Source organism: Lytechinus variegatus, chromosome 3 (genome assembly GCF_018143015.1).
Source record: "Lytechinus variegatus isolate NC3 chromosome 3, Lvar_3.0, whole genome shotgun sequence".
Classification (NCBI taxonomy): Eukaryota; Metazoa; Echinodermata; class Echinoidea; order Temnopleuroida; family Toxopneustidae; genus Lytechinus; species Lytechinus variegatus.
This window is the reverse complement of record NC_054742.1, coordinates 35498798-35517131: the sequence shown is the minus strand read 5'-3', so window position 1 is coordinate 35517131 and position 18334 is coordinate 35498798. Positions and strand designations below refer to the sequence as shown.

At 35.8% G+C, this 18334-nt stretch overlaps 1 protein-coding gene across 1 annotated transcript in view; it reads left to right on the top strand.

Annotated features, from left to right (window-relative positions):
- The first annotated feature begins 472 nt into the window (after nucleotides 1-472).
- The window catches only part of LOC121410880 (angiotensin-converting enzyme-like), a 30475-nt gene continuing 12613 nt past the window's right edge, over nucleotides 473-18334 (top strand). The window contains exons 1-3 of the mRNA XM_041603233.1: nucleotides 473-688; nucleotides 14598-14815; nucleotides 15569-15699. Coding sequence (XP_041459167.1) covers nucleotides 669-688; nucleotides 14598-14815; nucleotides 15569-15699 — 369 coding nt within the window. The 5' untranslated portion in view covers nucleotides 473-668. The remainder of the gene's footprint in view (nucleotides 689-14597; nucleotides 14816-15568; nucleotides 15700-18334) is intronic.

The following is an 18334-nucleotide window of genomic DNA, read 5'->3' as shown; positions in this document are numbered from 1 at the left end:
GGCGCAGAATCGACTTTCTGTTTACACGAAGTAAAAAGGCCGATGCAAAAGCCGATCGCATGTTAACTCGGTAATTGTTATTACGAAATTTACTCAACACTGCTTAGGGCGCTCATCGTATCCGGCAGGAACTAATTCCTGCCAGGTAGTAAATCACCTCACCTAGGTTGAGTGCAGCACAATGTGGGTTATTTTTCTTGCTGAAAGAAATCACGCAATGGCTTGGAATCGTCTCTTAGATTAAAAGACGAGAGTCAGGACCACTAGCCAATAATGCAATAATGTATGGATGTGGTATTTTTTCATGATAATCCATAAAAACGTGACTTTTTATTGCAATAAAGGTTAGATTCTCAATCTTCTCCACAAATTAAGAGGATTTTCGTGTGAACCCGTCTAGTCTAGTCAAGCATGAAGACAGCTATTGAAATGGTATTTCAGAGGCACTGATTCTGAGAGGCATACAATAGGTTTCTAACTGCATATATTCCCTTGTATTTTAATGTGAATGGTACGTAGTATACAGTTAACTACGCATTGCAGACTAAACTGTACAATGTTGTTGTGGTAGACCACTGTGAACTACTTCTTGCATTACCTTGCATTAAAATGATAGATATCCTGTATCGGATTTACATTTGCACCAATGGAACCGAGTCAACCTTAATATGCAGCTCTTGATGTGGATGTAAGTCTGCCGCATTATATATACGTAATGTTGTTATATTTATATACATAGTCATTAAGTAGTCAGAAAAACATTGACATTGACAAAGGTATTTGTGTCAGAAAATTCATAGTTCACAAGTTTTGTATAAATTTTGTATCTGCATTCATGATGATGCTGATTTTTCGATACCATATATAAATGTACTACACTGTACTTTCCTCCGTCATTCTGCATGGTAAAAGGTATTTCTTTAATGGTACTAAATTCATGACAACTTTTGTGCGACTTTCCACTGTTAGTATTTAGTAATTGTCATGCTTACCGTAAAATATTTGGAGGTTTACATTATTTTTACCGTTTAATTGGGTCTTTTGTAATTTTTTTCACTGTAAAAGTGGGCTGGGAAAGGTACGCGTCTTCCCGTAGAAATACGGTATTTTATACAGTGTTGGTAACCCCCCCCCAAAAAAAAATACTGCTATTCAATCTCAAAACAAATCCACATCCAAAGACTTGGATCTGAATATAAGTAAAATTAATTCTCATTAGGACTCATAATTTATGTCCTATGGAATGTACAGTGATAATTTCTTTGCCCAAATGCAGCTTTAATTATTATGGCAAATTTAATAAATCGTCAACTAATCACAACATACCAAATTAGGCAAATCCCTCAATTTAGGGATAGGGCATAATCTAAGAACTTTTTATTTAGTCTTGTCTTCAAACAATTTGAAGATGATGTACATTAGATAATTTGTTCCAAATTATTGACCCATAATCGAATACCATGTTACTTGCCAAATGTATCAACGGAGAGGAGCGTTTAATTGTATTTATATAAAATCCCCTTTGTATAAAAATGAACAAAATGTTCAGGCATTAGGTATATATATTGCTGCTATATCTTAAAGTGAGCAGCTTTAGCCAAGACTATTATAGTATGCTTAATTTTGATCTATTTATAGGGATTGCTTCAGCCATGGTTCTAGCTATTTTGGTTGTGACCAGTTTGTTTAGGTTAGACTGAAACGTACTTTTCCAGACCAAGTTATAAAAAACAATAAGGCAAAACAAGTATGGAGAACAACATTTGTAACATATTATTTGGTCGGCTATAAATATGATACTAATATCCTATGATATTTCTTCCCTATATACTGTATGGGAAATTTCAAATTTAATTTACAATCAACAGTTACACCAAGAGTTTTGTTGTCAACCTAATCACATTCAACACCCAAAATCGAAACTATAGTACTACTTTGAAATGATTAAGGGCCTGGGAACCCCAGTATCTTTGATTTTCCAAAAGAGGGGGAAAATCTTGATGGGGTTTGTTTAGCATTCTTTCATGACAAATAAACCACTTTATCTCGATTATCACATACATCATGCCCATATTGAGCATTGTGACATAAAGTGATTATTCATTTTGCGTCCATATTGGATTTTGACAGTCATCTGGAATTGTGAATTTTATTTATTCTGAATGAATTACTCATGTATTAAATATGATTTGCAGGTACCGAAATCGGCATTTATATGCTCTAGGAAAAAATGAATTGCATTTTTATGTTATTTCTATTCAACGTCAGAACCTGCAATGTATGTACAGTATAGTGTTCTCTTTCGTAGCAGAATCCTTTAGGCACCGCATCGCCGGCGATGGCCGTGGTGGTCGCGGCGGGCGCGGCGCGGAGGCGTCAACATAACTAAGTTTATAGAGTTTAAAGTTTTTAAGTTAAACGCGCTATACAAGGCCTCTTTGCTCTGTTTTTGCAATTCCCCATTTCATTTTCATATTTACTCTTGCTTTTCACGTGGAGCGTTGTGGCCCCGGCAGTGGATTAGTCCACGGACTTTGAAACAGAGGGTCGTGGGTTCAAATCCCAGCCATGGCGTAGTTTCCTTCAGCAAGAAATTTATCCACATTGTGCTGCACTCAACCCAGGTGAGATGAATGGGTACCTGGCAGAAATTTATTCCCTGAAATGCCCCAGCGCTGTAAAACAAAAGGCTGCGGGGCTAAAGCCAGGGTAATGATATCCAAGTCCTTTGGAAGCGCATATAGAGATAGAGTCGAGGATAGGCCCCTTAGAAATTTGACCAAACCTTGTTTTTTTATATATATATATATATATATATATATATACATACAATATTTTTTTATGGTTTCTTGTCAATTTGAGGGTGCTGATTACGAATCTGGATGATGCCACTCGTGTAACCTTGAGCATTTTCGGCAAATTGGCAAAATTTAATATGGCAGCCAAAATGTGCAAATTACTCATGAAAATCCTAAAATTGTCTGCACATTGGCAATGAAATGCATGAAATCGTGTGGCAGGAGTAAAATACTCTCTGAAAAAATAATTTTTGACAAAATATTTATTTTCCTGAAATTCAAAATGGCCGCCATAATCCATTGTATACTCTATTATGTACAATAATTATGAATAAGGAAAACTAATTTTCACAAAAATGAGCACTATACCGCAAAAAATCGCAATGTATGAACGAAGTTATACATGCAAATCATCATTACTAAAGAGATATATCATTTATTATGTCATTTATGGGGATATTGATGTATTTTGATATCTAAAAGGGCCACCAATGGCTCAAAGAGTATTATGTACAATAGCAATGGCCGGGGCCAAAAAAATAACAAGAGTGAGCACTAAACTGCATATGATAAACGAGTGGAATACTGACTAAAACATCATTGTTCATATGCCATTTATCTGATAAATGCTGTATTTTGACACTCAAAATGGCCGCCATAGGCCCTATATTTATCATGTACAATGCGAATAGAGAAACTAATTTTCACAAGAGTGAGAATCATATAATGCATATAGCTGTAATATACGAGTAAAAATATTGTCTTAAACATTATTTCTAACTAAATACATCACATATTAGTCGTGGAGGTAATAAATGCTGTACTTTGAAATCCAAAATGGCTGCCATAGGTCCTAAAAGTATTGTATACATTGTAACATGTGACATATAATTTTGACAGAATTTGGCTTTCCTTGACTCTAAATATTGCATATAATTGTGAATTGTGATGTAAGGGTGAAATATTGTCTAAAACCATGGTTTCTAACCAGATATACCATAATGTTGTGTATTTAAGGTGATAAACGCTGCATTTTTAAATTGATAAAAAATGGTCATCATAGGCCCTTATCGTAAAATACACAATTTGAGTGGAGACAAATAATGTTCACAAAAAGGGCATATGGCAGCCATTTTGGATGTTGAAATACAGTATTTATCACCTAAATTACATAAGATATATTTTGTAATAAATCATGTTTTCAGACAATATTTCACTCATAAATCACCATTTGGCCAAGCAAAGCAAAATTCTGTTGAAATAACTTGTTCCCATTCACATTGTGCATAATACCGTAAGGGCCTGCAGCGGCCATTTTGACTTTCCAATAACAGTATTTATCACCTAACTGGCAGAATAAATGATATAGGCCTATCTTAATAGAAATTATGCTTTCAGACAATATTTTACTCATAGATCATTATTACGTGCATGTATGGTGCTCACTCCTGCGAATATTGGTTTCCCACTTTGCATTGTACACAATACTGTTGATGTCTAAGGCGGCCATTTTGAAAGTCAAAATATAGTATTTAACACAAACTTGAAACCTGAATGATATATTTCGTTAGAAAATATGTTTTTAGACAGTATCCCATTAATTTATCACATATATATGACTTTGAGTGCTCACTCTTGTGATGTCTTTGCTCCTCGTTCTCATTGTGCATAAATTGTATTTTTCTATGTAACCAAATGTATTTCTTGTATTATGTTATTATTTTGTTATCTTGTGAAGTATGAAAATAAATTCAATTCAATTCAATTCAATACTTTTAGGGCCTTTGGCAAGCCATTTTGAATATCAAAATAGAGCATTCATCACATATATGGCATATTAATAATATATTTCATTAACAATTATGTTTTTAGTCAGTATTCCACTCGTTTAATCTTAATAATATGCATTTTATTGATCACTCTTGTGAATTTTTTGGCCCGTATTGCCATTGTACGCAATACTGTTTGGGCCAGCGGCGGCCATTTTAGATATCAAAATACAGAAATATTCCCGTATATGACATAATAAATGATATATCTCGCTAGTAATGATGACTTGCAGATATTACTTCGTTCATACATCGCGATTTTTTTTGCAGTTTAGGGCATATTTTTGTGAAAATTAATTTTTCCTATTCATATTGTACATAATAGTGTACACAAGGGCCTATGACGGCCATTTTGAATATCAGGAAAATAAATATTTTGTCAAAAAATATTTTTTCAGAGAGTATTTCACTCCTGTCACACAATTTAATGCATTTCATAGCCAATGTACGAGCAATTTTTAGGATTTTCACGGGTAATTTGCATATTTTGGCGGCCATATTGGATTTTGGCAATTTGCGGAAAATGCTCAAGGTTACACGAGTGGCATCATTCAGATTTCAGATTCAGCACCCTCGAATTAAGAAGAAACCATAAAAAATATTGTATATATAAAAAAACAAGGTTATGCCTCTTTTATCCTTGACTACGTTATTTATGTGTTATGCGCTATACAAGAACTGTCTATTATCATTTCAATAGTTTCTCATATCTTAATTGCCTTATATTTGTTTTTTTTTTACCGAGAATGAATAAATGCAAATTTAAATACTAAGGTGAAAAGTCATTTGGAGTCATTGAACTTTGACTGGGTCGCGGTATCATCACAAAAAATCAACCAAAGGCTAAGATCTTGAATTTTCGAGATTTGAAATTATAAATTTCTGTTTCATAAAACATAAATGGTTAGGAAGTTTTTACAGAGAATAGTTATATTTCGACTCGCTCGCTTTGCTTACTGACAAACTTTCTAATTCAGTATTCTGTGTCCTAGACTCAGCCCCCTGTACCCGATAACACCACTGATTTAGTTCATCCGTCATGCCTTAACAGATCAGATACGATAGATCAACACACGGAGATAACATTCTTTCATCATAAAATGTACATGTAAGTCTACACCTATTTGCAATGGATTTAAAAATGCACGACTCTCTATTTAATATTTGGATTGAAATGTCTCTGGAAATGTATGTTTCCTTTCTGACACATCTGAATATTGTTCGATATCATTCCATGCAGTGCCACGATGATATAGATCTTTGATAGAATCTGCAAATGCATAATGACAATCCCGATAATTTGTTTTGATGCTCTTGACGACTGTGACTATGTTTTCTTTCAAACTTAATATGATATAACTGAGAATAAATAATGACAGTGCGGTTAAAAAAATAGATAAATGAAAGAAAAATAGAAGTATAAGTGGGAGAGGCGAAATGAAGCTGAGAGTGGGGGAAGGGTGTGAATGGAAATGACGGGAGAGAGAGAGAGGGAGGGGTGGAAGAGAAGAAGTATATGGGCGACGATTAATTGAAAAGCTTGTTATAAAAAGCAAAATTATAATAATTTAATCCATCGTCTTTGTCAATCCAATATTAATAACGGCCGTCTTTCCGCTGCAGATCACATCGATTTTGATACCATCACACTATATTACAAGGTTGTGAATATTTCCCAGATCCATGTTTGATCGTTTCTTTCTCCTTTTCTTCCATTTCATTTAATAGCCCAAGTGTAACGATAAAATTGTTTTAAAAATTGCATACACGACCCTGCCATCGATTATCATAATGAATAGATACCGGGGGTATCATGTCAGCATCATGCCAAGTATTCGTTTGAAGTGGAAGAAGTCTTGTGGAAAAACCAGGCTTAATCAAAGCTGCTTGAAGGAAACCAAGGTCCAGAAATGTCAGGCTCGGTCCCCGTTTACACCAAGCAAGCCATCGAGCGTAGGTTGATTTCTTGCGATTGGGTAGCATTGATCATTGTCCATAATCACCATCATCAATCGTATATACTTGTCACATGAATAAGCGCAAAATTTCTGTGTAAATAATATAGAGTTCGGGAGTTTAGGTTGTCACAAAACATATCCAAGTCTTTCCTTTTTTTCATTGTCGCTTGGAAGCATATTCAAAAGGAAGAATTTTCGCTCTCAGAAAAGAATCTTCTTCTGAACTCAGATGCGTATGAAGTTAAACATATTTTTTTCTTCAAGTGAAATATCTATTGAATTGATTCCCAATAAGCGTTTCATATAATGGCCCAAATGGGTGCATTCACGGTGTCAGTCAGTGTGTGCTATCGTGAATGTGTATGCTGCCCATGCAGGAAACTGGTCCATTTTCATTGACGAAAATTATTGTGTTATATAAACAAGTATAAACATAAATATTATTGTTTCAATAAGATAAATTTGAAAAGCTAAAAAAAGGTGTCACTCCCTGGGTCATCCATTTTTATTGAGTCGTGTATTAACTTGTCCTTCTCAAAAGACTCTACACTCTATAAAATGAAGTCTAGCACTTACAGAGCTTGGAAAGTGACTGCACTTCGGAGAATCTTTCAGTTTAAATTTCAATTACTAAATCAACACTCCGAAGTGTAGCTATTTTAAGGTGGAACATCTCGCCCATCGGATAGTACGTTGAAAAACAGGGCTCTGTGTAGAGGAGATTCACCACCTTTGCACATTAAAGATTCACTACACTATCCAATTGTTTTTTTGTGCCTCCGCAGTTGCCATAGCAACGATTTTTTTTTGCAAACTTCGTTATGTAGGCCTACATTTTGTTTAGATACCTGTAGAGCTATAAAAAAATTAAATACTAAATATGGGGTTACCGTTTTCAAATTCTTTTTAATGTGTTAATATTCTGTGATGATTTACGGTATGTAGGATATCTTAAAATGTGATTTTATAGATTAAATACAAAAACTAGATATAAATCGATTTTATTGGACGTCACATCACGAATGATTCACAGACATAATCCCCTGTTCAGCAGAGTATATAAATCTTCATTAAAATTTGTTTATGGAGGGAAATGAACAATTATGGAGGGAAATGAACAATTTACACAGAAGGGGGATAAGAGAGAGAGAGCAAAAAAAAACAGAGAGAGAGAAAAACAAAGGGAGAGAAATAGAAAGAGAGGGAGGGAGAGAGAGGCATATACTACGGGAATATGATATTCATAAAGCATAATAAAGATAGACTCAGCTATGAATAATAAAAAAACAAATTCTGAATGCAGTGTTTTTCCATTAATCCTATATAGAAGCGTGTGATGGTAATTTGTGGAAGTTTGAATCAATAACTAAATGAATTATTACATTTTAACATAAGAATGGTGTAGAGCTTTGGAAATAATTATTAAACCACTTTCCTTCAAGCTCCCATACAACAGACGCATTGTCTAATATGGTCACTTTTTAGTCATCAATACGTTGGTAATATTGTTCTTCATGATGCTATGATGATAAAGTTTGGTAAATAATATTATTAGGCCACTTTCATTCAAACCCATCCATGTCACATTTATTTTTATAAAGCAATTTTGATTATATAATTGTAAACATAATAATCAATCATGAAATTATTATGTGCTACCCTTTTACACTGAGATTCTTTTTGGCCAAAATGAGAGGGTGAATGCTAACATGCATGTCAAGGTGGAGGCGTTGTTGTCTGGAAGGTAGAGATCATAATCATCTTGCGACGCTTTACTAGCCTTGCGTAAGTTTAGTTATAATTTATCTCTGGAATTGACTTCACACATACCCCACCTGCAGTGAATGTGATAATGACATAGTACTAAATGAAGTGCGACCATCATGTTGGTCTCATCAAGAAATGTGGTTGTACATAATATGAGTAGAGATGTTCTAAATCTTACCTTTAAATCAGGAGGCCGTTGGTTCGATTTCAGTAATTTACTCTGCATGTGTAGCCCGCGACTTTAAAGTAGAATTTGTATAATAAGCCTCATAGCGTGCATGAGCAGCGTTCCATACGTTAAAACCATTGGGCTAGAATATACATTTGGAAAATGTGAACATTATTCCTTTTTTATGGTGTCAAAATGGTTTAAGGAAAGCTGTCAGTATTGTTACATACTACCCGCCCCCTCCCCCCAAAAAAGGTAACGTTAAACAGTTCAAATATTATATTCATGCAGCATAACATCGATGATTATAAGACCTTTGGAAGCAAAACTTTGTAATGATTTATTATAGGCCAAGTTAAAAATGAAAGGTTATTAGTGTAATACATTTTTACAAACTATGACATGTTTATATCATCGAGGAAAGAACGTCTAACTTATTATGGCACGCTTCTCTTTCACGTCTTCCACAAAGCTTAGTTAATAAGAAACTGATTAGTAGACACGGTCTCTCTTTGATCAATTTCCGATCCGACCTTTATATTTTGTCTTTTGATTCAACATGTCTGGCTTTGTGACGGACAATAACAAACCAAAACAAAGATGAAGATTTATATTGAAAAAAAATCAAGTAGGGGGATTGGCAGTTTCCCTTGATATTATATGTTCAAACTCTAGAGGATGTAATCTAACCATATCAGGTGTGGTCCTCGAGGTCTTGTCTGTTTCAACACCTTCTTAAATTTCTTCCGTTTTACAAAATATTGACTCCATACAAACACTCATACTCTTTTATAGAAATGAATATTTTATACTCACAATTAAAGGAGCATTTTTAAAATATTGATTTGATTTTTCGGTTACAAGCAAAATAAAACAATACATGTGAAATTGACAAATGAAAACGGGAGGATGGCCCTACTCAGCAGCATCAATCATGGTGCTGCATGCTGGTCTACCGTGGGGCTCTCATTTTTGTTCATCAAATCTAAGAGAGTCATCAGTACTAAACACTATCCATTATCAGATATTCTTGTATATTTTCTTTTCAACTTTCCCTTTGATTTATTTTGAATCGTCGAAGTGTCATGGGGATGAGAAATCAGCTCCTTTTTGAGAGCTAAAGCCTTTATTTATTATTTATTTATTTATTATTTATTCATTTATTTATTTATTTATTTATTTATTCATTTATTTATTTATTTACTTATTTATTTATTTATTTATTTGGGAGAGGGCATTTAGACAGTTCATCTCTCATTATTATGTGTGCACAAACTTTTGAAATTAATGAATATTCTCAGTACTTCTATAAAAAGTGAAGGTACTTTAACATGTTGATGTCGTCCGTATAAACCGTTGTTTTTTCATATGAGCTCGAGTCTTTACGACACAACTCCATCATCATCATTTCTAATCTTCACGGTAACTCCAAATTGGCAAGAAGAATACGCACGGTGTTTTCAAAATGCAGACGCTAATTAACTTTCACCACACGAGCGTAATTAACATTTTATTAGATGTAAACTGAACTTGACATCGCCTATAAGTACAAAAACACCGAGGTAGGGAAAACACATTAAACATCTTAACACTTGAACAATGTTGAAAGAACAAAGTTCACCCGGAAATACGTCGTAGACACTTACCATAATTTAGCATTCTCCTAAATCAAAATAAAGTTTATGTTTTTATATTTTCAGTTTGAAAGACTACAAGGTTTTGTCGGTGACATGCACATAGACATTATTTCACTTGTATTTCTTCTTCTTACACAAAAATACTACTAACAAATAGAGAGGCGGAACAGATGCAGGGGCGGATCCAGCTTCCGCCGAAAGGGGGTCCCCAAAAATATTTTCATCCATATTTTCCCCGGTCGGCATCTCAATGCTGAATTTCGTTGGTTTCTTTGAAGGGTTAGTCGTAACAATTACTTTGTATCTTTATTCTTACAAACAAGATATTTTTGTATATGCCCTGATTAAGTAATGCGACTGCGAAAATTGAACATTCTAAGCAATGTTTGTGATCATGAACATGATGCGTATGGCAGTGTATCCTATTGCCGTACACCATTATTTCAGTGCTTTAAGAATGGTAACATTATTATGTTTACCAACCGTTTTCTTTGCATCACACCCTCCACGGAAAACAATATCGTGCGCGACAAATTACATCATGATTTCGGACGCGCGCCGCACGGGTAAAGATATTTTTTTATTACTATGAATTAAGAAAGAATTGAAGTGATTTTTTCTTCATATATCATATCGTGAGTAAATTCTAAGTTTTTTTTTCGCTTTTTAAATCGAATCTGGGCAGATTTTGGTACCTGGTAATAAATTTGGGTTTGCTAACTCTTTCTTTTTTTTTCAATTTTAGCTGCATGTTCCATGCCTCTTTTCAATATTATGCTCGTTCGTTTCGTCGAAATCCGGTAAACCTCGCGCACGGTACCTTGAGTACCAACGATCACCCACAATACACCACACTTCATCATTTGATCGAAGGAGCAGTCGAGATTGAAATACGGGAAATCAGGCCCATATTTCCGTCAGAAAATATCTCAATTGTTAATGCAAAACTGGGATATATTTATTATTTTCTGTCATGAGCTAATAGTTAGATTTTCGCCTTGTTTTTGCAAACTTGTGCTATCTATTGCTTTGTGAAATTGAACTGTGGAAGTCGTACGGTACGAAATTGTTTTCGAATGCAGTGATATTCGCCTCCGGAATCATGATAGAGTCCCGTAATACAATACGTGACTATATGTGACTAAATAATTACTGCGAGCGCGAAGCTCGAGCTGAATTTTTTTATATGCTGGCGTGATCGAAAAGGGACATGATATGGACTGTTTGGAGTTACCAATGGAAACGATACACATTTAAACAATCAATTAATGCAGACCTAACAACCTAAGCCCTTTTTTAATCATGAACAAGCTAACTAGACGATTTACGCGAGCGCGAAGCGCAGGCAGAAAAATGAGATTTAGAAATAGCAATGGGACACTATTCATAATTTGTAATCATGAAAAGGATGGGTATCTTCCTACATGAAAAATGCGAGCAGATATATATTAATATATTATTTTATATTTTGATCTGAAATTGAGCAATTTTAGCATGTTTTGAATAAAGAACAAACCGCGTGTCTCAATAAACATGCGTGCGCGATCTGTTTTCTTTTCTTTTCCTTTTTTAGATTTAGATATATAATCTGGACATTCTAAACACAATTTTTCATAATGAAAATGAAGGGTACCTTTCTAAATCAATAATGCAAGCGCGAAGCGCAAGCTATTTGTTTTTTAAATTGATCTGAAAAGGGGTAAATTTAAGGACTATTTCAAGCATTATGTAGGAGAATAATATGAAGAGGATATGGATCGTAGGTAACACATTATGATGCGAAGGGTTACACTTCGTAATTCCGAAACACGTAAATTGCATATACCTCGATGTTCGTTAAACCGAAAACGTAAAAGGGTTCCTTAATCCGAACATTTGTGGCGTTATTCCGAAGGTTCGATAATCTGAAAACGAAATAGGGTTCGTTGTTCCGAAGGTTCGTTAGTCCGAAAACGAAATAAGGTTCGTTAATCATTTCGTTTTCGGACTAACGAACCTTCGGAATGACGAACCTCATTTCGCTTTCGGATTAACGAACCTTCGGAATTACGAACCTCACTTCGTTTTCGGACTAATACCTTGGTCACATATGCTCTACGGCGGCCGTACGGCGGCCGTAGATACATGAATTCGAGAGATTTCTGCGGCGGCCGCAGAAAATCTTCGGTGGCCGCAGGGTCGACGTACGGCGGATTCCTACTTTTTACAGGCCGTAGGGGTGGCCGTAGAATTTTAACTCGGAGTTATAACATTTTTTCTTTTCTACGCTCGCCGTAGAAATTAGACTAGCCGTAGGCATGGCGTAGAACGGTCTACGGCGGCCGTACGTTGAGCGTACGGTGGCCGTGCGGCTGACCTCGTGTTTTTCTTTCCTCCTTTCCCCTTCTCCTATTGTGTTATCTGCTCGGAAGCCACCAGGCGCGTATTCAGAATTTTGCACCTCGGGGGCCCGCCCTATAATTTTGGCCCATATGCATGTGTACTTTTCGGAAAAAAATGGTGACCCCTCCTCGTCAGGCAAACAGGTGCCTTAAATGCATGTTGAATTATCTTATTTCATAATCACATGAAAAGGACAACTGCAGACAACTTTTTTAATTATGACTTAATAAAAAGCAAACTATCCATGAATATGATATACTGTAATACCACTTAAAAAAAACAAATGTGACCAGGAAGCACAGATATTGCCCTTTCACTAGCGGCTAACTTGGGTAAAATATCATGGTGAGTTAAATGCTGATTTTTGTTGTTGTTTCCTAGGGTGTAGTTCTTACTTAAGACTAACGTGTTTATTAACATCTTAACTTTATTCATACAAACAAGTTAACATGGTTATAGGGAGATTTATTTCATAAGTCCAAATAAATAATGCGAACGCGATTTTGATAGCTTGTGTATAGACCTGAAAATAGAATATTCTGAGAAGTTTTGTAAGCATGAGCAGGATGGGTATCTATCTATCTGTCAGGGCGAGCTGATGATTGTCTATATTCCAAAATGACCCAAAGTTTGGAAATTCTAAGCATTATTGGTAATCATGATCAGGATGGGCACTTAAAAATTATTCGATTATATTCCGTTCCAAAACTAGACATTCTAAGGAATTTAGGTAATCATTAACATGATGTCATCTAACTAATCATTCGATGCGAGCGCGAATCACTACAAAGGTCGAATTGCCCCCCCCCCCCCTCCCTTCCTAGGTCGAACATATAATATTCAGATCAGTATCAAACATTAATTTGGCGACCCCCTTCCTAAGTCGAACATCAATTTGGCGCCCCAGCACTTTTATTACTCCTCCCCCTTTCCCCTTTTCTCTTCTCTCCTTTTCCCTTCTTGTTTCCTTCTCTCTTTCTTTTCTCCCTTTTCTCTTTCTCTTATTTCCCCCTCCTTTTTATCTCCCTTTTCTTTCCCTTTCTTTCCTCCCTCTTTATGGCGCCCCCTTTTCGCCTACCCAGTGGCCCAGGCCCCGAACCCAAACTCCCTCCCGCCCAGAATACGCGCATGGGCATGGTGCGACACTTTGAAAACTTTCTGAAATGAAATGTCTAATGTAAAATATCATGATGGTATTTCTCACTGTATAGTCCCCCTGCGGCCGCCGTGAGGGCGCCTTGCGGCCACCTTGCGTCTGCCGTAGTATTTGTCAAAAACCTACGGCCAGCGCAGGGTCGCCCTAGGGCGACCGTACGTCATGATTTCAAGGGCTACGTCAGCCGCAGATTTCTTTTCTCCATAAATTAAAAAATACGCCGTGCGGCGACCGTAGCATATGTGACCGCTAGAGTAAGTGGCCGTGGAAATTCTGAGGCGACCGTAGAATTGCTACTCGCCGTAGAAATTTTAGAATCTACGGCGGCCGTAGCAAATGTGACCATGGTATAACGAACCTTCGGAATTACGAACCTCATTTCGTTTTCGGACTAACGAACCTTCGGAATTACGAACCTTCGGAAATGCGAACCTTCGGAATAAAGAACCTTCGGAATAACGAAGCTTCAGAATAACGAATGTATGCGGATGCGAGGCAATGCGAGCACGAAGCGCTAGCGAAAGTGGTATTTAAAGACATAAAAGGTTTATTTTTTAATTTTCAAAGTTTTATCCCCACGTGTTGTTATTCACTTGATTTCCTTCATTTTTATCTTTTCTTTTCTCCTCTCCTTTCCCTTCCCCCTTTTTCCTTCCCCTTATTTTTTGCGCCGCCAATGGAGGGAGGGGCCTGAGCCCCTTGGATCCGCCTATACAGATGAATATTGAGAGAGAGAGGGGGGGGGAGAGGTGGGCGGAAGAGGAGAGGGAGAAAATGAGTAAGAGAGATGGGGAGAAAAGGTAGAGGATATTCCTTCATCCAGAAATAAAGCAAAATTTTGATTTCCGTCATTGTACCTCATTACATAACTTTCTGTTTTCAATTCATGTTTGTATTACAGGAACGTGTACAAAATGGCGTCCATCCGATGGACCATATACGCTGTCCTCTCTTCAGTACTCTTTATCACCAATGTGACGTGCTTTCTTCAACTTGATCTTCACAAACTTGAACAGTTCGTCGAAAAGACGAGAGGACTTATTGGACGTATGGCATGTTTGGACGAGAATGCAGAACTTTGTCTGCTATGTCCAAATTGTGTCGATTATGTCATGTATGGTAAGTGTCGGTTTGGAAAACACATAGTATAAGTACATGTATTTACTATTTCAAGAATATAATGACGTGAGAACAAAAAATATACCGCGACATCTATATTTCATTTTCCAAAGTGGTAGTGGTGATAACGATCAAAGTGTTTTTGTATTTACATTAACGGATGAGTAGCTTTTAAACAAGTCAAATGATGTAAGTTAATTTGTGTGTGGAAATATAGATATAGAAATAAGCATAAATCATTTATGAACTTTCTGTTTATCTACAAATATCAGTGATTAAAGGCAAATGGGTAATATTTAGTCTTACGTATACGCTGTACCAAACTACATTTACAGGTGGATACTTTGAATTATGTCTTGTGCTACACATTATCACACCAATATCGTTGGTCTGTCTTATACAATGCCAGAGAAAAGTTGAAATATTAATCTTTGGCAGCCGTCATGGAAACAAGAAAGGTTATTGATTTTAAAAAATCTCACTCCTGTTCTTGTTCACATTTCGTTGAATTGGTGTAAATTAATGGCTGAACAACTATTGAATGGTAAAAAAAATGGTCCCATTCCTTATTTTTGAAAATTTAATTGGAGAATGGCGTTGATGTTCTAAATTTCCAATGGAATTCATGAAAGAAAGGAGGTATTGGGTCTACCATTTATTTTGTGCACTTATATAACATTAATTACTAAAAATTTCCTTGAGAAATGTTTAAAAAGATAAAAAAAACCTATTGTATTCATTTCAATGTTTCAGGTACTGTGGATGATCCAGCAGTTATCAATGAATGGTTGCATGTCCTAAATTTCACCATGGCCGAGACATCACACTTTGCTGCTCTCGCTTCGTGGAATTATGTCACGAATATTACCAAATATAACACTGAAGTGAGTTTTACCAGGAAATTAATTGAGACGAACCTTAGCAGCATCCAAAATAAGTCATCGATATTACCGCACGTCGCTAAATAAAGTAAAACAAAAGAACCTTAACGTTGAAAAAGATGCTATTACCGAATCATTTGTTCTCTTAATGTATTCTCTTCATCTGTATTAAATGTATTCATTCGACTAAACTATTGGATATGATAGACATGAATACATGAAAAATATTAACAGTGTCCTTTTTTTGGTTAGATTAGATGAATTGAGATTGATCAATCTTTTTAGGCGAATTTGTTTTTAGTGGTAAATTCTTCGTTGAATTTGCATGCACTGCTTACCTAAAATGAAATTATAATTTAGCCCCGCAGTAGAAAGAAAATGCAGATTGTTTTATCTACCATCCTTTTTAGAAGGATAACATGTTATTTAAAAGTTAATGTTTTACCGACATAATAATAATAACATGAATAATAATAACATTTCTACAGAGGCTTTTCTTGGAAAGGTACAAAGCACATCAGTGGCGTACCGTGGGTCATGGCATTGGGGGGGCACCAGCAAACTTTTTGAGTCAATTGGGGAGCGCGCGCGAAGCGCACTCAGTCGCCAGGTATACTGACCTACATGTAATTGAGGGATTTTAAGGACAGTGCCATTAAACGGATATCAAACAATGCGAGCGCGAAGCGTGAGCTGAAAATTTTTGATATTCAGACCTAAAAAGGGACATTAATTTTTTTTTTTTGTAGTCATGATACTACCTGTCTCGCTAAACAAACAATGCGAGCGCGAGCTGAAATTTTTGTATGTATTTAAACAGGGACATTTTTATGACTATTTTTTAGGAATCCATTATGAGTATACATATCTCATCATAGCCATCTAATACTAGTGCCAAGCGCTTGGTGATACATCTAAACACATGAAGCACTTATCATAGGCATCTCACTCATCAAATATATTGCGAGCTCGAAGTGCGAGCTGAAAATTTAGGAAATTTGGACCTGAAGAGAATTCTGAAGCTTGTTTGTAGGATTTCACTAAGACCATACGTATTTCACTCTAACCAAATGATGCGAGCGCGAAGTGCGAGCTGAAAATTTTTGATATTCAGATCAAAAAACATTTTTAAGGAATGATTTTAGGAATTCACGGAGAGCAGACATGTCTCACCAATCCACTAATATGAACGTATACAGGAAATGTTTTATATTAGACCTTAAAATGAGGCAATCTCTTTAAGAAGTCATGAAAAAGAAGCATATGTCACTACATAAATCAATAATAACTCGAAGTTCGAGGAAATAATATTTGGTGTATATTGACTTGAAACAGCAGGTTTTAGTTCAACAGGATTATATATCTTGTTAAACAAATTATGTATGTTTCATAAAGTTATGATAAAACTATTTCTTATGTGATATAACATAATTATAATAAAATATAACATTATAATGACCAAATAATTATTCTTTCCCACTACGTTTCTCTTCCTTTCTCCCTCATTTTCTCCTTTTCCCTGTTTTTTTTTGCCAGCCGATGGGGGGGGGGCACGTGCCCCCATGCCCCCCCCGTAGTTACGCCACTGAAGCGCATTACATATAAAGAATCTGCAATAGAAACAAAACATGAACATACACATAAATGTGAATGAAAAACTAAGAACATTGAAAGACTAATAAAAGTGGGTCTTCAGGTATTACTTCCCGAAACATTATGCTGTCAGCTCCCCTCAAAAGCCTGTCCACAGAACCTCAATCTTCATTTAATTTTTCATCGTCAAGTCGACCCTTGTGATCGCATAATGCTTTCATAGCTTCCATGAAGCTGTAACTTCTCTGGCATAAATTTTATTGAATACTACAATACGTACAGTCACGTGCATATAATTCTGTTCCGGAAACTTTTCAAGCTGCTATCAGATTGTTATTAACCATAATATTGAAATATTTGTGATTTTAATTACATGTAAATTATATCTTAAATTGACGATGAGGGCTATGATTAAGGAAGGCATTGCGACAGTATCGTCATTTAGGATGATATATGAGGTATTTTCTATTATTAAGGTTTATGACATCATGATGTTCTAATAAGTATGACCAAATAGGTTGTGGATAATCATAAACTATGCTCTAGGCATCTGTCCACCCTCGTGTTTTTGTGAGGTGGAAAGAGCAACTGGATATTTGACGTTATCTTGTTCTCCTTAACAAACAAAAAGAAGATGACTAACTTGATATTTACAATGATAATCCAGAAACCAATCCACTTCCCTGCATGAGATTAACCTGCTGGGAGACGACGTTTCAAAAATTCTTTTAATACCCCCCAACTCATCGAAAAATAGAATGTTCAAAACCCCGGCATACAATGCAATTCTAATTAGAAACGGGGAAAAGAAGCGCAAACACTTCCTACGTTCTGTCCCTCCTTCAGTCTATGATATGTTACGATATGAATATATTGAAGGTTTTATTCGATGCTTACCTCACATAAAATGAGGTGGGCGTAATCCCCGCAATGAATAAATGCAATTTATCACAAATCAACAGAAATTTGCGTCTTCTGCGATCGTTATGTATGTATATACAACTCGTATCATTGTGTATAGGCCTATACCTTTCTAAAATGATTT